The sequence below is a fragment of the Gracilinanus agilis genome, chromosome 2 (genome assembly GCF_016433145.1).
Source record: "Gracilinanus agilis isolate LMUSP501 chromosome 2, AgileGrace, whole genome shotgun sequence".
Classification (NCBI taxonomy): Eukaryota; Metazoa; Chordata; class Mammalia; order Didelphimorphia; family Didelphidae; genus Gracilinanus; species Gracilinanus agilis.
In genome coordinates, this window is record NC_058131.1 from 127,711,861 (window position 1) to 127,735,770 (window position 23,910).

At 35.7% G+C, this 23,910-nt stretch overlaps 1 protein-coding gene across 1 annotated transcript in view; it reads left to right on the plus strand.

Annotated features, from left to right (window-relative positions):
- Positions 1 to 23,910, plus strand: part of PLCB1 (phospholipase C beta 1) — an 821,547-nt gene that overhangs the window by 623,360 nt on the left and 174,277 nt on the right. Inside the window, exons 12-14 of the mRNA XM_044659490.1 lie at positions 6,780 to 6,862; positions 21,771 to 21,855; positions 23,703 to 23,880. Of these exons, the coding sequence (XP_044515425.1) occupies positions 6,780 to 6,862; positions 21,771 to 21,855; positions 23,703 to 23,880 (346 nt within the window). The remainder of the gene's footprint in view (positions 1 to 6,779; positions 6,863 to 21,770; positions 21,856 to 23,702; positions 23,881 to 23,910) is intronic.

A 23,910-nucleotide genomic window follows, 5' to 3' on the forward strand; every position in this document is an offset into this window, starting at 1 on the left:
ATATGAACCTCTGCTGGATCACAAGGACTGAGGCACTATACTCTCTCCATCTTTGCTAAGAGGGGCTTCAGCTCTAGACTTAGGACTATTGTGGACCAATTTTAATCCCAGAGGAATCTAACTACCCAGAAAAAGGGCAAATTACTTTTATTCTTCCACTCCAGCACCTTGGACAAAAATTATATAAAATTTAAGCTTAGTATTTTGTCTAGGATGCCCCAAAGGTGTGCATTATATAATGAAGTAGAAGACAGGTATTTATTTTTTGCACATAAAAGGAATAATTAACACAAAAGGCTCTCATAAAATTCCATTGGCAGAAAACGTTTAAATAAGCTAAACAAGAAGAAATAATAACTACTATTATACTGTTTGAAATTGATCCCTTAAATCATCAAAACATTCATCAGTTTCCAAGTCTGCTGAATGTATACCTTTTTTCTAATCTTCATCTCCCTTGAGATAGATTTTTTTCTGGCAAGCATCTCCAACTCACAAGCTCACTGTACTGCCTGTACATCTCCATCTTAAGATCCATGTTCAGTCACTTAAAATCAGGTAAAGAAATACAGAGTAGAAAAGGCAGCTAGAGGCTCAGCCTGGCTCACCTAATAGAGCTCTCCATTCTTCCTTCCATATGAGAATAGTAGCTGTCCTACCAGGATGTAAGGTCCTTACCCCTCACAGAAAAATCAAGTATTATTTCATGCCATTTAGAGAAGGAAAATATTGGGTTTTAAAAGTCTGCTGAGTCAATAACTTTTCCTGATTATTGGCCATAATGAGGGAATTGCTTCATCAACCCCAAAGGATCCAAGATCTTTAGCAATGGCAGAAGCAGCCGTGAAGTTTGTCATTCCCAAACTATTCAAGCACTAAACTAACACACATGTGTAGGTGGAAGCAGGTAGGACAGCTCTGTGCATGCCCTGGTATTTATTTGAATATGTGTGTATATAACAGAGTATGTGTATGTATGTCCCTGGGTGAGGTCATCTTTGTGAGAGAGACAGACAGACAGACAGACAGCTTAGCATAATAGATAGAAAGAACTGGCCTTTGAACCAGCATAATTGGAATTCAAATCTTGCTTCCCATCTATACAGCTTATATGACCTTAGGTAAGCCACTTAACCTCCCAATACTCTGGGCAACTCTCTTTAAGAATGTAAGTTGACTACAAGAGTAGAGGGAGTTTCATCAAAAGGAATTCTACATACATATGAAAGCACAGATCCAGTTCCTATCCCATATGTATATGTGTATGTGTACATAAATACTATACATATGTATTCTTGTAATTTGGCTTGATGTTTAACTCTTTCCTGGGCAACAGATAGAAAGATGACCCCCAGAATAATACTAGGAAAGGAGAAAAGCTTGACTAGGGAGAAAAGTAAACTTGGACAAAGTTTGTAGTGACCAAAGGAACTCTAATGCAGCTGATCCATATTTCGACAATTAGGCATCGTGGCTTTTACATTTATAAGGCTATATACATAGTCCTCCAACAATTCAGTGCTATTCTGCAGAAGACTTCTTCCAGCTTCATTCTAGAAAAGGTTAGATACAACTTTCCATTGACAATTATTTTCTTTCATGAACTCAAGTTGGTTGTCTGTTCTATTGAAGTTGAGAGGCACAATCTCTCTCTCTCTCTCTCTCTCTCTCTCTCTCTCTCTCTCTCTCTCACACACACACACACACACACACACACACACACACACACACACACACCATTTAAATGAAGAAGTAAGAAATATAACTTCTTCAGTTTCCTTTTTCATCATCAGGAGAAAATCAACCTTATCTTTTGAAGGACTGACACATTATTCAGCAATCATGTGAGTTCCTCTATCACTTTTTCACTTTTCCTCTTATATCTTTCTCTCCTCGTTAAAGACTGGTCAGCACCTCCTGCTTTTTTGTTTTCCACGTTCATTGCCAATTCGGATTCATACAATATTACTGACATATGTGATAGGAACTCTATGAGGCACAGTATGCCTTTTTCCTGTTTTAGCTGAACCTGTACTCTGCCGTTGTATTGTAGATCACGATTCCGCTCTCTGAAGTACCTTTTTATTTTTCTCCAAGTGCACATTAAGTCCATCTGCCAGGCACACACCTTGGATCTCTTTAGCTGTAGGATTGTCAACAGCTTTGTCAAATGGGATCTGTCTTCCCTCAGTAGTAGTCTTCTTTTTATTTAAATATGAAGGACAAGTGCAAAGTGAAAAAAATGTTTTAATCAGTCACAAAGCCCCTGGGTGATTCCTTTTATATTGCTCCAGGATGTGCCACGACACCTTTGAAATCAAATTAGAAGCTGGTCAAGAGCTCAGGAGGCAGCTGGATGGCTCAGTGATAGAGTCTGGGAGTCAAAGGAGCATAATTTAAATCTGGCCTCAGATAGTTACTAGCTGTATGACCATTGGAAAGTCACTTAACCTGTGCCTTAATCTGCTAGAGAAGGAAATGACAAACCATTCCAGTATCTTTGCCAAGAAAACTCCATGAACAGTATTGGCATGCTATAATCCACAGGGTCACAGATCTGGACTTGACTTAATGATTGAACAACATGGGCATACACTGTTTTTTACTCAAGAGAAAAAGAGAATGAGTGCCTCATACAGATAAACCAATCTAGAACCAGCAATCCTCAAGCATCTTACAATATTACAGGCATGAGTGAGGAAGCTAGAAAATGAAGCAGATGGAAGTTGGTAAAAATTCCTTTAGTCATCAATGGTTGTATTTAACAGATTCATCAGTCATTTTAACTGTTTTTATCTATAATTCCCCCCATACTTCTGTGAGAGTTTAAAAGGACTACATTACAATATAATGATCTTCTGAACAAAGATTTCAAGTGTGCCTATCTCCCACAGGAGCCCCACTTTATCCTTTATATAGTCTTTTAAAGAAAATCAATAGGTATTTGCTTCGTTCCCCTATTTTTATCTATTTGCTTTTATAACCTATTCATTCAATGAATTCTTCCAAAGCACTATTGAAACTAATGGACATTTTCAGGAAATTCCCCTGAAAAAATGCATTTAAGTAGCCTTGGTACTACTGTTGCCCACAATTCTGTTGAATAATTTGAATAGATGAAGATTGTGAAGAGATAATGAGAGTCTAATGGACAGTCTACTCATCTGGGAAATCAAAGGGCTCATCCTTTGTTCCCACCCTTCCGCAAGTGTCCTTGGAAACATCCTTCCTAGACTGTACTTCCTGTAACCTAAATTTTGGTCATAATATAAAAGTTATTTAAATGAAAAATATTTAATTCAAAATCTCAGAAATCTCTGAGCTTTTTAGAAGGCACTAAGTATTTTTAGCATTTATTTTCCAAGCAGCATTTGGTCTTTTTCCATTGCCATCCCATCAATCATCTCATCCACTTGACTATACAAGTGGTTTCTCAATCCTGGCTAAGTTACAGCCTGATTGAATACCTACAGTTGGTCTCCAGAAGCACCACTTCTCAGACACATCCCCAATCCATCCTTGGTGATCAGTTTGCAGAACAAGCTACCATTCTCCTAAGGAGAAATTTGATTCCTTTCCTCTTCAACCAAATCCTAGGGTGAAAGGCACGAGTTGAAATTATAGCCTATCATTAGTTCAAGAAATCTGTATTCAAACAATTTGTTCAGGGCTCCTCCACATCCTGAGCCATACATTAGAGTTTATTCAGGTCCTTAGCCAGAGTCTTAAAAAGGTGTTGGGGCTCGTGTGTATTATGGGGAGAATGAGGTCTAGGAAGTGAGATGCATTAGATAATAGTAATTTCTAACTTCCATTAAAATCCATTTGCAATTTGGCTAAAGGGGAACAAGTGAAGAGAGGCAGAAAAAAGATCTTTTCTCCTAGAAACTCTGCTATATCTATAAAGAAAACACCTTTTGTCTCCACATGCTCTGTGTCCTAGATATCCAAGATGTACCACAGTGTATTGATGAATGACAAGTAGCAGGATGTGAACAATTCCATGAGTCTTTGGCACTATACATAAAGACCTATCCCACATAGGGAAGAAACTAAGTTCCATAGCTACAGAACAAACAAAGCTAGTATGACAGACTGCTGACCAAAAGTTTTCATTTTATTATTCTGTACTATTTCTGCTCCTCAGTGTACATTTCTACCTATTTTCTTTCTTTGTAAATCTCCTTTGACTTCTTTCTTTATAGAACTTTCTGCCCTTACTCATTCTGGTCCTTGTTTTTTCATCAGCAATATATCCTACAGGTAGAAATTGTACAAGATGGAAAACTAAATAAAATGATTTTTAAGCATCCCGGAAATGTATTACATCTCATCGGGTTGTTAAATTGAGTATATCTGAAAATAAAGGCATCTTTCCTTGAGAGAAATACTAATAATTCAAAACATTATTTCATACTAACATGAACACAACTTTATGAAATGGATATTCAAATATATTCTGCTATAGTCAGTCAAAGATAAAGAATTTAAAGGGCAGTTTTTCATCCACTGAGATTTTAGAAAGTTTACTATATGTTTTAAAGGTTATTAATTCAAGCTACAGAAATCTCAAATACAATAATTTGAGCCTGAATTTTCCCACAATATGCAGGCCATTAGTGTGCTTATGCCAATAATATTAGAGTATATAAAAGAAACTTAGAAAATACAGCCACTTTTTAAATAATACATGATTGTTCTAATTAAGGAGAATATTGGGAAAGTCATAGCTTTAGGCAGAGAAAGTTATAGTTCCATATTTAAGGATTTATTTGTCAAGCACTTGTAAAACACTTCTGGAGTGAGATGTCATTTTTGGCTGTGAACATAATTTTGATGGTGAGATTATAAAGCAAACAAAAAAAGTTTGGAGGAAAAAAACCTTCCAGTAAAAAATCTTGAGCTTTGAGTTTATTCCAACTGAAATTGAAGTTATCTGAAGCTTGATCTTTATCTATGACAAAGGCCAGGCACAGACAGAGTTGTGAAATAAATGAAGTTGTCTTCTATTCTTCATTCTTTCTTTTCTCCTAATATCTTATCCCCTTTTGCCTACAGCACCTTATTTAACATTGGGTGTGAACTAAGATGTTTTATAATTAATGTTCTGACTAATAAGCTTAAAAATTTATAAATGTATTTGCATTTTAATGGATACTAGGTGACACAGTTAATAATGTAGGTTTTGAAATCAAGAAGACCTAATTTCAAATCTTGACTTATTCACTTATTATCTGACCCAAGGCAAGTCACTTAAACTCTCCCAGCCTCAGTTTTCTCTTATGTAAAATTAAGATAGTGATAGCACTTTTCTCACAGAATTATCGTAAGAATCAAATGAAGTAATATATGTAAAACAAATAAAAATATATGTAAAATATATTATAATATTTAAATGTCATATAAATAAATGTTGCCTTGTTATTAAAAAGCCACTCATAAAAACAGGAATGTTTATTATTGCTATTAACAATAAACACTTTATATTTGTATAATTTTTGTATCCTAAAATACTTCTTCCTATGTTAGAGTGTTTGATTCTGAAGAGCATTTCAAAATCATCAAAATAAAAGCAGGAGAATAGAGTGATGAGTGGTAATTCTAACATTTTTCAGCAGGTCTCTATCTTTATATTGTATCACATAAAGGGCTGCCCAGTCAAACTGGCTGTGAGATCTAGAGAACACCAATATGTCTAGAAATATTCCCCTTAGATATTTCAACTATATGATGGACAAATCAATCAAAGGGCCATCCAAATAACTGAAATAATACAAACTGGTATGTTTTTAAACTAATGGCTAATTTTTTGGCTAACAGTCTAAGAGTTGAACTAGCTGTTAGATATATAGATGCAATCTGTGAAATTGTACAGATTCCTGAACAAATTAAAGAGCTTAGTCACATTTGAGTCAGCTATTTTTCTCCCAGCCAGGAAAGACTAGACCACTCCTTTACTAGCAAAGATTGACTTTATTCTTGGGTGGTGCTAGGTTGGAAAGTGAGGGATTGAAGAAATATTTTTTAAAAAGGGACAAGAAAGTGTACGACAAACAAAGCAGTTCTTCCACATTTTGTCTTTTCAACCTCTCATTATAGGTCAACCTTGATCACCTACTCTAGACTAATAATCAGAGCTCTAGTTTCTGATAATTCTTTTTGTTCCCTTGAAGTCCCAACTTTTGGCTTAGAATTAAAACTAAGTTTCAGTTCAAAAGCAGAACTGTTAGGGTTAGGCAATTGGGGTTAAGTGATTCATCCAGGGTTACCATAGCTAGGAAGTGTCTGAGGACAGATTTGAACCTGGTACCTTCCATCTCCACACCTGGCTTTCTATCCATGAAGCCTCCTACCTGCCCCTTCTGTAAATTCTTTAGAGCAGGGCTCCCTAACTAGTAGATTGGAACCTTCTAGGAAACCTCACAGCTTTACCTAGAAGATTTGTTATTTTAATTCTGTCACAGCCCTCATCTGATTAAGGTATCCTGGTAATCTACTGGGTTTCCTAGAAAGGGATGCTGCAACATCCCTTCCTAGAGCTGTTCAGAGCCTTTCCCATCAGAGTCTTCTCTCCTCCCCAACTGAACGCAAATGAAAAGTAAATGTTCTTCACAAAATTGTTGAGGACCCGTGTGTCAGATGAAGAAAGAGTTTGCCCTCTTACTCAGTAGCTTTTTGATTTGTTCTTTTCTTCAGCTCTCTATAGAAGAGGATTGATGTTATTATGTACAACACTTAAAAATGTGAAAATGTTGAAAATACATGTTTTCACTTTTTAGGAGGTGATAGAAGCTATTGCTGAATGTGCATTTAAGACATCACCATACCCGATTCTCCTTTCTTTTGAAAACCATGTGGATTCGTAAGTAATTGTTACATAAGGTTACTACAACATTTTGGGGAGAATGACAAATTGGGAAATATTTTTAATTGTTTATTGGATGCAAGATTATTTGGGATTTATTAATGATATTATTTTAGATAACATATTATGTAAGAAGTTTTCATCATCTAGGGATGAATTTACATTTAGCTTTTGTTAACAATAAAATAATTAACAGTAAAATATTGAGATTAGACATCTGATGCACATATGTTCATGAGTTCACAAAGAGTCAGACATAACTGAATGACTGAACAACAGCTCATATCAGGAATTTTAATTAAACATTCTTCTTTTTCAAACAGCAGAGCACATTTACATGTACACAGAAGAACACATTTGTCATCTCTAAAAAGTCAAATTCGCAAGAAGGCAGAATTACCCATGTACTCTTCCTTTTTTGTTTCTGCCCTGAGAGGTTGATGAGCATTTTTACCATATAAAAATTTCCATTTGATTTTGTGGAAACCAAGCCCATATTTTATATGTACTGATGTCTCCATGCTCAATATTTCGGCAGATAATTCATACCTGGCTTTCAGAGGAAGCAAATAAAAGTGAGAGGAGTGGGGATCTCTCCCCACAACCCTGAATTCTTAAGTCTCCCTCCAGGGAATTCTTCTACATTGCCATAGAAACTATCTTTAGGGGCTGAGGAATCAAGATTCTCTGGGTTGGTTTTCTTCCAAATACTGGAAGAATGAAGAGTGGATGCAAGAATAGATCATGGCTTGAACTGCCAACAATCTCCCTGCTTCTTTCTGGCTGCAATCTTCTGTAGCCTTGGTCACCATTTCTATTTTCTCATCTTACTTCTCTGCTGGCCTTTAATGAGACAACTGGAGGCTAGTGCTGATGGATCCTAAAAAAAGTATTTATGTGATCTAGCACTATATAAATAGGAATGTGACCTACACGGTCAGAAAGCAGTGTTCCCACAATGCTCAGCATTAAACAGACCCTTGAAATACCAAGCAAGGCTTAGGTAAAAAAAATGAATGAGAAAGAAGCACACACACAGCCTTTTGGCTGGAAACTTAAAATTTTATGGGGTCAGAGATCTAGCCTGCCTGGTTGGTCCCCTCTTGCATCTTAAGCAGATCACCAACTACTCTGTGCCTCTGCCTTTTAGTTTTGTTAATATTTGCAAATATTTCTCATTTAATTATGTATTCCCCTTAATAGTTGGTAGGACTTAAGATCAGTCAGATTTAGCTATTTAATATTAAATTTATCATAAAGTACAAAGTTTGAAGGGCTTATAACTAGACAAATTTTGACATGGCGTGACTATAGCATATTTATACATATCCATTTCTTTATCTTTACCTATATTCACAGATATACCTACAAATGTGTATATTACAGATAGCATAGGCTACAGGCAAATAATATTAAAATACAATGAATACATATTTTGTGGAAATTCAGAGATTCCAAACCTGGAGCTTTGGAATTAAAAGTCTTTAGAATCTTTAGTATTGGTGCTTCTATAATCTGAATCATCGGTCAGGCATAGACATTTATTAAACATTTTTATGTGCCAGGCAGTGTGCTAAGCACTGAGAATACAAAGAAAGACAAAAAACTCAGTCCCTAGACTAGGCTTGTGAATCTCTCATTCAAATGATGGAGAACATATGCAAATAATTATATAGGCTAAATATAAATGGATATTTTGTATGTATATCCAGTGTGTATATATAGAATGTGTGTATATATATAAACATATATATATAAGCATAGAGAGCAGAGAGTATATATGTATATATATATATGCATACACACATTCACATAAGTAAATGCATATCTATTTCTAAATATACACACATATAAACATACCCAGAGCAAATGGAAGATAAATTTCATAGGGATGGCACTATCATCAAAAAATATTTGGGAAGCCTCCCTTTGCTTCATTTTATTGGGGGGTATATTTTAATAGACTCCAATTCTGAGCCAAACTACTTATAAAAGATTCATATCATTTGCCAAAAGAAGTTAAGACAAAAATGGAAATCACCTCCTTTTTATCCTCTTTTTAAATTCTCTGTATCCATTGATAAAATAATTAGTAGTTCCCAGATAACTAATTTCTTCTGTCCAACTGAATTCTAACACTTGCTTTGAAAGTAAGCTATCATCACCACCATCATCCTCATCCACACCACATAGTTCAATTTTATATTTCTTAATCACTGACATTTTGATATCTCAAAATGCTTAGCAAAACACGTGTGTGACCTAATAAAGAGAATCATTTTATTCCAATTATGCAAGGTTTTGAATTTATAAAAATGAGGCTATCTAGTATATGTTTATAATTTCCATTCCTAAAATACAAAATCCTCCCCAGTTTTACTTAGTGTTGATTAAGTATTACTTTGAAAGGCTATCTGATGGAGAGTGCAGATCCTTAGTATATATGATTTCTCATTTCAAAATATCAACCATGAATTTATTGTATTCATGGTATTTATTTACTAAGTAGGTTTCAGTATTCTGATCATCTTCTTATAACTCTGTAATATTTTAATGCAGTTGAAATTTGTGCATTAGAAAAGTGCTCACTCTATAATTAAGAAACCAAAATTCAGCTCTTCCATCTTCTTCTTACTGCCTATGTAACTTTTGCCAAGTGTTTAACCTTCTATGCCTCGACTTTCTTAGCTATGAAATGAGAGGGTTCGACTCAACTTCTCAAGTATCCTTCACCTCTTTGTTCCCCATAACCTTCAGTGTAATCATTGTGAGTTTTAGAAATATGAATTAATTGCTTCTATTTTGTTTTTTTTAACCTTTGGATATGTTGTGTCTGTCTTTAAAATTGTCTGATAACATCAGAGACAATTGGTTATACCACAACAATGTTGTTATCTTTGGTTTTGCCATCACTCAGAGAGAAGTGGGCTCTTGTTGAAATTATTATTTATGATTCGAATGCCAAAATTTTGGAATCAGTAGTGTCTTTCACAAACAATGAATTAAGAAAGCTCAATGCACTCAAAACAAAACTATTTTAATCCTTGCTTTTACATGATCAGTAAACCTTCTGCCAACAAAGATCTTACAATTATTTCCTATTGGGCCAAGGATTTTATCCTAAAATTAATTCCTTGAGTTCTCAAGAAAAATGAGAGGATAATATCAAAGTACTATCATTGTCAAATTAAGGACAATGCAATTTCTTCTTATGTGTAATAACTATTAAATAACTATTAAACTCTTATAGCTAGAGTCACTAGATACATATTAAAGGAAATATGAATGGTGTTTTTTCTGGGAACATTCTATAATTACATTACATAAAATATTAAACTATTTAAAAATCTCATGACACTAAAATATCTTTGTTAAACTCAGCCATACAAGTCATAACGAAGAATCAGTTTTTTTGTTGGCATTTCACCATCGTTCTCATCATTACTACTACTTTGTGTTTATTTAACTCTTTACATATATCACTGAACCTCAGAGTTAGAAGAAATCAAGTTCATCTAATTCCAACCATTCCTGAAAAAGGCTCTCATCAATATTATATCCAACAAAAGGTCACCCATTTTTTCTTAAAGGTCTTCAATAAGATGATCTCCACTATCTCTTAAGAGTCACAAATCAGTTTTTCGTATTTCTTAATTGTTATGATGTCATGGACCCCATTAGCAGTATGGTGAAACATTTCCCCGCTCTTAGAATAATGGTTTGCATTAAAAAATAAATTGAAAAAATGTTAAATTTCATTTAGAACTTAATGAATATTAAGATATAATTTATTCCTATCCAGATTTCAAGTTTCAGTTCCCATGAAATCAAACCATAGATAGATTTCGTTTTGGGGTCCATGGTTCCAACTTAAGAACTCCTACTTTTATTGTTGAGAGGTTTTCCCTTTGCCTCTGTGCAATGTCCACACACATCTCTTCATTCTCTCCTCTGAAACCTAGCAACAACAAACCTAATCCTTCATCTGCATGACAGCTGGCTAAATAAACACTTGAAGATAACTGTCCTTTCTACCCTAACTTTTCTCTTTTTTTCTGCCTAAGCATCCCTAGCCCCTTCAACTGATCTTTAGATGCTATGAGCTACATTTCCTACACAATCCTGGTTACTTTACTCTGGATATATTCCCTGTTACCTCCAGGACCAAACCTAAAATCCTGTTTGGTTCCCAAAGTCCTCCATAATCTGGACTTTTGTTCATAGACTTCTTCTCCTTTATGCCTCTCCATCTATTCTATGATCCAGTATCTGACCTTCTTGCTGTTCCTAGCACACAAGAATATCTCTCTCAGCTCTATATCTTGTTACTATTTCCTTCCCAGTGCCCATGCATGGAATGTTCTTCTCCATCTCTGGAGGCCTCCTGGATTACCTGACTCCCTTCCAGACTAGACTTAAACCGCACTTAAACTCCAGTTTAAAAAATCAATGAGGCCTTTTGCTGACTGCCCCCAATTCATTTACCCATTACTAGTGCTTTTCCTCTAAGATTGCCTTCCATATAAACTATATAGGTATAGAGTTTTTTGCATATTATCTCCTCCATTAAAATGTGAGTTTAGGAGATCTCCCAAAGGTGTTTTTACCTCTCTTTCTATCCCCAGTGCTTAGAATATTTCCCAAAATGTAGTAGTTTCTTAATAAACACATTGACTTACTGATTTAATTTTATCATCCCCTTTCTAAAAATTCACTATTAGGATTGAATGCAATATTGAAGGCTTGCCCTAATAGGGACAAAACAGAGTGGCACATTCACATTGTCTTTCTAAATGCAATCTAAATTCCCATTAGCTTTACAGGAGATTCTTTTATGGTGTTGACTAAATTAAAGTACCTATTGCTGTCCAACACTATCCCTAGATGTTTTGTGTTTAGCCATCTTCTGATCAGGCCTACTATATCCTGTAATGCTGTATTTGATTTTATTATTAATTTACATCTAAAAATAGGTATTTCTATTTATCCCATTAAATTTCAGATTTAATTTCAGATTTAGGTTGCCTTATTTGACTCTCATTTGTTGTCATAACTCCCTACATTGGTAGGGCAAAGATTCTTCACATTATCTTAAATTTGAAGATATAGGCTCTGAAGGAAATAGTGAGTTCCTTAAGATCATAGAGCAAAAAGTAGGCTATTATTCAAATCTAGGTCTTCTGTCTATGAGAAAAGTACTTGTTCTGTTCTATCATCCAGGCCTGGGATGCCTTATGAAAAAAAGAGTTAAGGTAGAGAGAGGCCCATAGTAGATAGTGGTTGATCTACTTAGGGATCCCCCTGAATACCCAGCCCTGATCTCTGGGTATTCTAACCTCCGGTTAGTGAGAACAAAGCAGAATCACTTTCACTCACTAGGCCAATTTGCACAAATGCCTTGGAGACAACTGATTTATAAAATCTGTATCTCTTTTATTATAAGAGGGGATACACACTGAGGATAAGAACAAGGGGTCCCTAACTCTAAGGGATCTAACTATTCACCTAACAACCCTCTATAACCCTCACAATAGGGAGCCTTTGAGTCTTCCAGCTAACTTACCAGTTCCCTATTCCTAACTAGGTGTTCCCCCAAAGCTGACTAAACTACCTATCTATGACCCTCAATAGTTAGTTTGATTTAGTTTAAAAGCTGACTCCAAAATCCATTAGGATTGCTCTCAAATGGCTAAGTCTATCCCAGGGGTTTGACCCCTGAGGTAAAACCTCAAAGCCAATCTGACAGGAATTTTTAGATAAATCCCTTCTGGAAAGCACAGCAGGAATGATCAGATCCTTTTCTAGATATTCCCAGTCAAAGATAATATCTCCAAAGAAGATTTGGGGATTTGTCCTTCTGCAAAATCCAGTTGGGGTAGCTAAGCTCTGACAAGCCGCCTTTCCTGCACCCTTCCAGACAGGAAGAACCCCAAACCTCCTCCAGGAAGTCCCTGACTATACCAGTTGTGACTTCCAAACTGTTCCTCCTCTGCCTTCTGCCTGCTAAAATCCTTTCCCTTGAGTTCCTAGTGTGTGTCTTGAAGACAGCCTTCCACTTCTCTTCAAAATTATCCTATCTCTAGCCTTTTCCCATTATACTTAGCACCATAAATCCAAATCACTTAGATTCCTATTTGACTGTGTTCAGAAAAAAATTAACTCTTGTAAGAGTTCATGTTCCCCTGTAAGAAAAAAAATTTTTATTCTCTATGGCTCCGTTTCTTTGAGGTTATTTGAGAGAAGGAGGCACTAACTTTAGCAAGCAAAAATCACACAAATACTTTAATAACAATTCCAAATCTGGATATTGAAAGAGGAAGACTACTGAATTTTTTTGGAAGATCTGGATTCAAATCCAGCCTTATTATATTTTACTTATGAGTCTTAGGGGAGTTTATCTTCCTACACTACAATTTTTTCTCAGATGTTAGCTGCCTATGCAGTGGTTAGCATGCTAGACTTCAAAATCAAGAAAACTTTAGTTCAAATCCTGACTTTGGGTTTACTAGCTACTGTGTGAACCTGGGCAAGTCCATTAATATGTCTGCCTTAGTTTTCTCATTTGTATTATGGGGGTTAATAATAGAACCTACCTCCCCCAATTGTTGTAAGGTTCAAAAGAAATTACATATGAAAAGTACTTTGCAGAAATAAAAGTATTGTATAAATCCTAGTTATTATTTATTATTAGGTTGAAGTTGTACTATTTCACCTTTGAGATCTCCCACAGTTCTAAATTTATGATCCTGTGAACCCTAAATCTATATGCCCTGTTTAAAATACCTCTAGATATATGTAAGCATCTTGATCATTGACTGAATTTTTCATTTTGAGTATTTGAAATCACATTATTTATATTATATTGATTTTATAAAAATTAATAAAGTACCTAATAAGTGTAACATATGGTGCTAGGTGCTGGGAATCAAACAATAATGAAATAATTTTCACCATCAAAGTATATGTATACTATGGAAAGGAATATAACAATAATGTAAATAAGTAAATGTAAATTATGCACTAAGTAGTTTAAGATAATTTCAAGAAGGAGAGAATGCTAATAAATTGGGGAAGGGTACAGGGAAGGACAAGGGAAAGTCTTCTCTTAGAGGGGGCCCTGAGCTAAGAGAAAAGACATGGAATAACCCCCTTTGCTCTTGCAAAGTCAGGAACAGGGAACAGCTGTCAAGCAGTAGGACTAGAACACAGGATAAATGAAAGAGAGTAATATGAAATAAGGCTGGAAAGTGAGTTAAGAGCCAGACGGATTATGTAGGGATTAAAATGCCAAACTGAGGATTTCCTTTTTCATCCTAGAGGCAACGAGAAGAAGGAAAAGGGAAGGAAACAAGGATTTATTAAATGCCTACCTTGTGCCAGGCACTGTGCTAAGTGCTTTACAACTATTGTTCCACTTGATCCTCACAGCATTCTTGGGTGGGAGGTACTATCATTATCTCCATTTTACAGTTTAGGAATCTGACAGAGGTTAAGTGCCTTGCAAGGGTCACCCAACTAGAGAGTGTCAACGTCTAGATTTTAACTCAGGTCTTCCTGACTCCAGGCCCAGCACTATCTGCTATAATTAGTAGTCTATTGAAATAGTCTAGGTTAAAGGTCATTGTTTGCTGTTAAAAAAAAGTTTTCTAGGTCAAAAAGACAATATGGAACGTGGGAAAGAGGCCAGGCCTGAGAAGTAATAAAAAGAACGAGGAGAATTTAGTCATAACATCTCAAACGTATTGGTTCTCAGTTTCCTGATATTTAAAATGAGGCTCTTCCTTGGACGAGGTGAACTCTAAGATGCCTCACAATTCCATTGAAAATCTCATCTGCTGTTTAGCTTCCGAGAAAAAGGATTACTGTCGAAGTGGGGCATCTTTCTCGGTTGGCAGATTATCAGTTTACCAGAGGTTCCAGATTCAGTGTTTTAATGTGTATTCTTCCATGGTCCAGAGCTCAAAATATACCACATTTGCAAATTCCCTTCTTCCCCCTTGTTTCATCTCCATGGTAGCCAAGTGTTTATTCTCTTAATGCTTCAGGGTTTTTAGCTTTCTAATTGGAATTTTAATGCCTTTTATTCCTGCAGTTGTAATCCTCAACTGGAATATTTTTTTCCTTTTTTTCCCCTTGGTCTTCTATTATTCAGACACAGGCACATACACACACACACTTTTCTGAATCACTTCCCCTATAGTTGATCATTTGTGCCAGAGGTGAACATGAACTCCTTGACCTCTAAAGTGCATTACAAGCATGGCCTTGGGCTCTTGCCTCTGGCTTGTATGTTCACTGTTATTTAGCAGAACCATAGCTAACATTTATAGAGAGCTTTTAAGGTTTTGCAAAAAGCTTTACATAAGTTATTTCATTTGATTCTTACAATGCTCCTTTGAGGAAAATGAAGCTGACAGAGGTCAAGTGGCTTTCCTTGGATTTTATTGCTAGTAAGTGTTTGAGGCAGGATTTGAGCTCTGCTCTTTGTGACTCCAGAGCCAGCACACCATCCATTCTACAACCTAGACACCAGCCTTAGGAGAAAAATCCTTTCATAAATGAGCTTCAGAGTCCAGAGAATGTATATTTCTTTGGTGCTCCTTATTCTTGCCTTTTTTCCCCCAAGGATTGCCATTGTCAAAAGAGTTGCCAAGCAGAAAAAGGGGGAAAAACGCATTTATTTAACACCTACTATGCATGAAGCACTGGTGCTAAGTGCACACTATATTTCATTTGATCCTCAAATAGTTCTGCAAGGGAAATGCTATTATTTATCTATTTTACAAATGGGGAAACTGAGGCAAAGAGGTTCATTGATTTTTCAAAAGTCACACGGCTATTATATATCTGAATCAGAATGTGAACTCAGATCTTCCTGAGTCAAGGACAAGGCTGTGTCCTCTCCACTATCTAGTTATAGATTAGAAAATGGATGATGATTCTGGAAAGTAGACTAGCAAAGAGAAAGAAATGATGAGCAAGAGAAAGCAATATCAAGAAAGCCAAGAAAAAACAAAGTATCAAAGACAAGGTATAGAACTTTGATCAAAGAGGACAAGAAGAATGAAGAGTAAGAAAATGCCATTGGATTTGGTAACTAAGAGATCATTGGTCATTTTGGAGAACGCTTCACTTGAGTGATGACCTGAGGAGCCAGAGAACAGAGAATTGAGAAGTGAATGAAAGAGAGTGGAGGGAACAAGTGTAAAAAGCTTTTTAGTGGAGTTTGGTTTGAGGGAAAATGATAGCAAAGGAAATGCTTATTTTTTATTTTTTATTGATTAATTAAGAAAATTGTTCTATGGTTACATGATTAATGTTCTTTCCCTTCCCTCCTCCTACCCTCTCCCATAGCCTACACACAATTCCACTGGGTTAGTAAAAGAAATCTTGAATGGCTATTAGGGTTCAAAAAAGTTTTTTACCTGTGTTTTTAGGGGGAAAGGGGAGGATTTGGATGTGTTTTTAGGTAGTGGGAAGAACCAGTATGTAAGAGAGACTGAAGATTAGTCAAAGGAAGCAATTTACCAAATGAAACAGCAGAGAGATAGGATCAAAGGCAGAAGTAGAGATATTAACTTTGGCAAGGAGAAGGCCCACATTTTCATGTGAAACTGGAATAAATGTGAAAAGAATAAAGATGATGATTTGGAGAGAAAATAGAGCCTATGGTGAATGATTCTTCTTTATATATTCCCTTCTCTGATTTTCTTTTACATTGCACCCTTCTGTTCCTCGCCTCTGTCTCTGTAACTGCTCCTTTTTCTATCTCCTAGCCTAGATCCACTCCCTCCTAGTCTACCACTTAAATGTGAGTACTCTCCAATATCTTTGATTCCTATCCTCTTCACTCTGTGTGCTCTTATTTCTTGGCAGTCTCTCCTATACCATAGTTTCAAAGACCATCTGCATATCAATTACTCTTAAATGAGTATCTCCATCCTCAAGTTCACTCTCTAGCTCCAGTCCTGCACTTTCTACTTTGTACTGTATATCTTCAGAGAGATATCCTGCTGATACCTGAAAATCAATATTTCTAAAATACACTTATTTTTCCTGGAGAATCTTTTCCACTTCTTATTTTTCTTCAATTTCTCTTGAAAGTGGGTGACCCTCTCTTCAGACCACCACCCCTCCTTTCCAATTCCAGTCATTCATAAAGTCCCATCAATTCCATCTTAGCAGTTTGTAACATAGACTTTGGAGCTTTCTCAAAACCTATAGAAAGTAGTATTTTGGGAAGGTATTACATTTCCCTTCCTTCATGGTACCCAGAGGATAGCTATGTGTCACAGTGGATAGAGTGTAAGAATCAAGAAGACTTATCTTCATGCATTCCAGTCTGGTCCCAGAAACTCTCTTTGTAACTCTAGGCCAATCACTTCACCCAATTTGCCTCAGTTTTCTCATCAGTAAAATGAGCTAGAGAAATCAATGCAAACTAGTCTAGTATCTTTGTGAAGAAAACCCCCGATGAGGTCATGAAGAGTCAGAGGTGACTGAAATGACTGAAGAACATGGGACTCACATAGCTTGGAGAGGGGTTCTTATAGTGCAATGGCTTATAAGCTTCTACCAGTATCCTTCTCCAATGATTATCCATTGATATCAATTGGTCAGCCAGACTAGTTAGCTTTCAGAAAAGAGTATTTACTACGGTTCTAAGTAAGGTGAGTTAGTTTCAAGACATTTCTCCTGAAGGTTTATGATACACTTTCCCACAAATGTATTCAAAGAGTATTAGAGATGCAACTATCAATAATATGTAAATAAGTCTTGATTGATGACACATACCAAAACCAGTGGAAATCCACGTTGGCTATGGGGGAGGGGAGAGGGAAAAGTAAAAACATGAATCATGTAACCATGGAAAATTTTTCTAAGAGAATAAAATTTTTAAATCCAAAGAATATTGGGGAAAGTGGGCTCAAACTTTAGTATACATGGCAAAAAAGTAAACTCACAGTCCCTGGGTGTGAGGTTGAGCTTATAACAACTCTTGTGCCTATGAGAGAGGCTTAAAAAGACCTCCATGGATGAGAATGCTAAGATGAAATTTGATAGAAGTTAGTTCTATTTTTGGATTTTAAAAAAATACTGTATGAGATCAGGATGGGGGGGGTATTGCTGAGCAAAAGTTTGCACAGAAAAGATATTGGTATAATTACAAAGTACATGCTCCATGCAAATAAACCATTTGACATGGCAGTCAAAAAAGCAAATCTGTTCACAAGCATTATTAAGAGTATTGGTTGGGGCAGCTGGATAGCTCAGTGGATTGAGAGCCAGGCCTAGAGACGGGAGGTCCTAGGTTCAGATCTGACCTCAGACACTTCCCAGCTGTGTGACCTTGGGCAAGTCACTTGACCCCCATTGCCTACCCTTACTACTCTTCAGCCTTGGAGCCAATACACAGTATTGATTCCAAGATGGAAGGAAAGGGTTTTAAAAAAAAGAGTATTGGTATATAGAACAATAGGCAAGGGATTAATATTACCAGTTAATATACTGGCCAGAAAACATCTGGAGTAGTGTATCATCTCTGAAAATCCATTCCAGTTAAGAAATGACATTGATAACATAGAAAATATCTAGAGTTATAAACAGGATGGCTAAGAGCCTTTAGGTCATACTATGATTTGTTAAAGAAGCTAACATATTTAGCCAAGAAAAGAGAAAACTGAGGGGGGAACATGAGAACTGTCTTTAAATATTGGTCAGGTCATCTTGTAAAAGTGAAATTTGTCTTCTTCTGTCCAACAAGACCAAATCTAGAAGCACGAGTTGGAAGTTGCACTGAGACAGATTTGGACTTAATAGAAGGAAATTGGTGCTATCCAAAAGTAAAATGGGTTGTATTGGACAGTCATGAATTTCCTTTTCACTACAAGTTCTAAATTATAGGCTGGATAAATATTTATCCAAGGATTTTATAGAGGAGATTCCTCTTGCAGTATCAGCTGAAGTACATGGTCTCTGAGCTCTCTTCTCACTTAAGATTATGTGATTGTCTTCCACTTAACATTATAATATCATTTTATTTTTGGTAGACTTTAATAACAATTAAGGCCTGATGTAAAGACGTGAAGCTGTTACAAAGGCCTATGAGAATTTTGCAAAGAATAAACTGAGATTTAACCTTTGAAATACCTTCTGGAGTTGTAGGAAAAGTCATTTTTGTCTAAAATTATACTGTGAGCTATGTTTGATCTTCAAACTAAATGACCCTGTTACTGAGTGACAAAAGATATTAGAGTTGACTTTTCCCTGGGAACTATTTTGGTATAAATGAAATGGAAGAATAAATGAATAAACAAGTGCATGAGAAAAGATGTAGTAAGTACAGACCAGCGCAAAGTTCTGTGCTAAATACTGGGTATACAATACAGAAGAAAAGATAGCCTGGGCTATCAAGAAAGTAACATTCTAATGGAGAAATCTAGACATATTAAGGAATGATGACCCTAGAAAGACATTTTCATATCAGTGGTTAACTGGGACCATAGAGAAATAATTAGATATAATCCATCCAAGAACAATAGCAGACTTGATTTGATCATAATTCCTGGTTCTGGAACTGGGGAAAAAGACGGAGGTGGGGGGTTGTGAGGGAAGTATATGTATTTGTCTGGAAGGTGGTTGGCCAACTTGTGAAAGAGGCTGCCAGGAAGTAGAGAGTGAACTGAAGCATGGCTGGCGATTTCCTAAAGTGAGATTGCATCTGTTTTGCTTGGCTTCAAAGAGTAGAACTAAAAGCAGGACTTAGAAGTTTCATAGAGGCATATTTAGGCTTGATATAAGGAAAATCTTCCTAAAAATATGGCAAAAGCTGGATGCCACTTCTCTGGTATGCTGTAGAAATGATCCGTGTTCAGACAATAGGTTTGGCTAGATGAATTTTTAAGTTCCTCTCAACTCTGAGATTCTTTATTTTATGAGTTTAAAAATCCAAATGCTCAAAAGATGACTACTTCATTCTTCTCTAAATTCAAATCTCATGGTTAGATAACTGCTTTCTAGCTTTTGAGTTTAAATATTACTCATATAATTTGACAATAAATATGAATTATTTTTAAAATATAAGTATGTAATATTTGACTTTTATTATATTTAAAATTATGCAGGTTTTGTAGGGAGCATGAAAGCATATTAAAATGTGATTGGACAAATTAAGGACAAATGAAAGTAGAGGCTCCAAAATCAGAGAATCTTTTGTATTTAAAATTTTATGATTGTTAAAAAAAATTTAAGAAAAGCAGAAGCAATATAATCACAGTTTTGTTTTGTTTCTTGTAGACTTTTTCAGATAAGATCTTGGAGATGTGAAATATATTCTTGAGCTAATAAATATACTTCTAAAAATAATTACCTTACATTTATTTAGCTCTTTTAACTTTTTCAAATATTTTCACATCTAGCATCTTATTTGATCTATACATTCTTTTTGTTAAGTGAGATATGCTAGTTTTATTGCTCCTCTATCTTATAGACCCACTAAGAATTTCAGAGTTCATCCAAGATAAGTCAAGTCAAGTTATAACTGGAACTAGAATTCATTTGCATAGCTGCAATAGTTCACTAGGCTATATTACTGTTATTCAATAGAGTCAATCTTAGGCTTGCTTTTTTAAGTAGATAAATTATTTTTAGAACTCTTCCAACTCCACTTTGAGTACTGTTCTCTCTAGTAATGCCTTTTGAACTTGAAATACCCAATCCCTCCTTCTTTGCTCAAATCTCCCACATGGCTATGCCCCTTTATTTCCTTGTTTAACTATTCTTGACATCTCTTTCTCCTTTCTTCCTATTAAAATGGATTTACTTTGGAGCTGCATTAGGAAAGGGAAGGGAAAGGAGCAATCATTTATTAAGCACCTACTTTATGCCAGGCAGTGAGCTAGGCATTTTAGAAATATTGTCATTTGATCTTTACAACAATCTTGGGAGAAATTTGCTATTATTATCTCTACTTTACATTTGAAGAAACTGAAGCATGCAGATTAAGTGACTTGTCTGGGGTCAGATAGCTGGTAAGTATCTGGATTTGAACTCAGACATTCTTGACTCTAGATTTAGTAGTCTATCTACTATATCATCTAGCATGGCATAAAGACAAGTATTGAACTTAGTGTTAGGAAGACCTAGGTTCAAATTCTGCATGACATTTACTATATGACCTTTGACAAGTTACTTAGTCTCTGTCTGCCTCAGTTTCCTTATCTGTCATATAAAGGAACTGGATCAGATTGCCCTTTAAATTTCCTTCAAGTTTTAAATCTTATGATCTTATAATCCTATTCTTGTTCTTTCATAGCTGTCAGGTTTAAAAGTATCTGACAAACTAAGGTATAACAATAGGATAGAGACTCCTAATATCTTAGTGTGTTAGCCACTCGTGACTAGAGCTATAAGGAATGTCATCACTATAGTTGCAATGTGAATCAGGACTGGTGGACAGATCCAATCCAATCCAGTCTACCTGCCAGGCAATGCACTTGTAGGTGCTTGAGGAACAAAAAAAAAATGTATATTTACTTTTGGGCCTCATGAAGTTTCCATTCTACTGGATAAAAAGGAAATATATGAGGAGAGGAAGTCTCTTTAACTGTTAAATCTCTCCACAGAAGCAGGTGTCCATTCCACTTCTTTGTATGTACCACTCTTTGGTAGCATCATTTGAAGGGACCATTTGTAATTTTATGTATCGGTGCATTCTGTGAGATATCATCAAAATCAATATATTAATAACAAAATAGATTTGGATGAATAAAATGGCCTGGAATGAGATAAGGAAATGATTTCTAAATATGGTAAAAGATACAAGATTTCTTTATTTCTGGAAAGCAACTAAAATAAACATTGTTGTGTTTGTTTTGTTTTGTTTTTTCTCTCTCCCTTTTTTCAGTCCAAAACAGCAAGCCAAGATGGCAGAATATTGCAGACTAATATTTGGAGATGCCCTTCTTATGGAGCCATTAGAAAAATACCCAGTAAGTTATTTTGATATTCCCCCTTTAAGATACAGAAACCCCTTATTTCTGCTTGGGAAAAGAAAGGAGGGAAGCTGAGAAATGTATGTTTTGTTATCTTGATTGCCTCTTCTGTAGCCCTCCTGGGATAACAGAAGAAATAATTTTTCTCTTCTATTTTCTCATATTCTTCTTTAAAGCTAGACTTGTTTTTGGCTAGACTGAAGAATTGCTTAGCACTCACAAGCAGTCAGCATAACAGCCAAGAAAGGACATACTTCAAAATGAAAATAACCAGATCCTCTTGAGAAGTGCATACTTGAGCCAAAGGGTACAGATTGTAGAGTCCCTGTCCATGTCTTATCTCCTCCTCACTTCCTCATCATCATCATCATCATACCCCTACTTACTATGGCAGTAGCTGAATTGTACATTGCTATGGTGGCATCAGCATCTTTTCTAGAGAAAGAAAATTCTCCCCTTCATTATATGATGAAGCAAAGTTGATGAAAGACATCCCAAGTTCCATCATGCCATTTCTTTTCCCAGTATATGAATATCTTAAGATTGACTTTATTTCAGTTCACTATCCCCTAGCAAGAGGATATGAGGAAATGGGAATGATTTAGTGAGCTCAAGCAATATTTTAAACCAATGTATCTCCTGCATACTTTACCATTCTTGTTACCAGTGTCTAATAGCTTGCACAAAACTGATTTTTACCTTTAAACAGTCTCTCATGCTAACATGACTTTCCCATTAGAATGAATGGATGAAAAGAATTTGTTAAGTATCATGTCATAGTGTCTGGGGAGCCAGTCTCAAAGCCTGATTTCAAGTCTTACCTCTGAAACATTCTGGTTTCTATGACTTCACAAGCCTTAACTTCTTGGTATTTTTAAAATTATTTTGTCTGTTACATTAAAATTCCCAGGTATCTCTTTCCTTTCCTCCCCTCCTTACACTAGAATAGACAGCATTTGATAAAAAGATGTCTGTATTATGAAACTGTGTCTTGCTTGTTTCTATGTATCAGTTCTTTCTTTAGAGAGGGACATAAGTTATTGCTCTAACAATATTTCTGTCACTGTATATAATGTTTAATGTTCTTTTGACTGCTATAAACCTCTTGGTGTTATAGTAACTAAAATAAGTTTGCAGAGAAGTTGTCTACCTGTACCAGTAGTTTTCTTACCTTGGAGTTCCTTATAATAAAGCAACCACAGGTCTAGTCCTTTTATTATATCTTAGTCTTACAGTATGTCAGGCACTCTGCTAAGCATATGGGATTTTAAATTTCAACATTAGAAATAATACAACTTTCCTTAGAAATGTTAGTTTTAATTTCAGACTCAGTAGATAATATGATGTTATTGGATCCATTCATTTGTTTTCATTGGGACCTACATCAGGACTTTCCAGTTGAGGATGTCGATCACTGTATTTTAACTATTTATAAGGTATTCCTTTACTTTTATTCATCAATGTTTAACAGCACCTGATCAATGTCCCTCCTTCCTTGGTGGGTCCTAGATGGTAATGGTTTCATGCCAATAGTTCCCATCCATTCATGCTTGCTCAACTTTCCTACACCAATTTTTCCAATATAAAGCAATGGTATGACAATGATAAAACTAAACTTCTTTTCATATAAAGATGCCAACTGTAAGATACAGTACTTTGAATTCTTTAGCTGGCAGTACTTTGGGTTGGACAAAGACAGTAATTTTTTTCATCGCCTTTATGAGCAGTATCACACTTGCTACTATTAACCTGAGACATTTCTTGGCAATTTGGTTGACTAGAGTATGCTGTTGTGATGTGTGTTTGTGTTAATGTTCTCACTTCTTTTTTTTTTTTAATATTAGCTTGAATCTGGAGTTCCTCTTCCAAGCCCTATGGATTTAATGTATAAAATTTTGGTAAAAAATAAAAAGAAATCACACAAGTCTTCAGAAGGAAGTGCCAAAAAGAAGCTATCAGAACAGGCATCCAACACTTACAGTGACTCATCCAGTGTGTTTGAACCTTCATCTCCTGGAGCAGGTAAATCATTGAGTTGGAGAATATTACAGC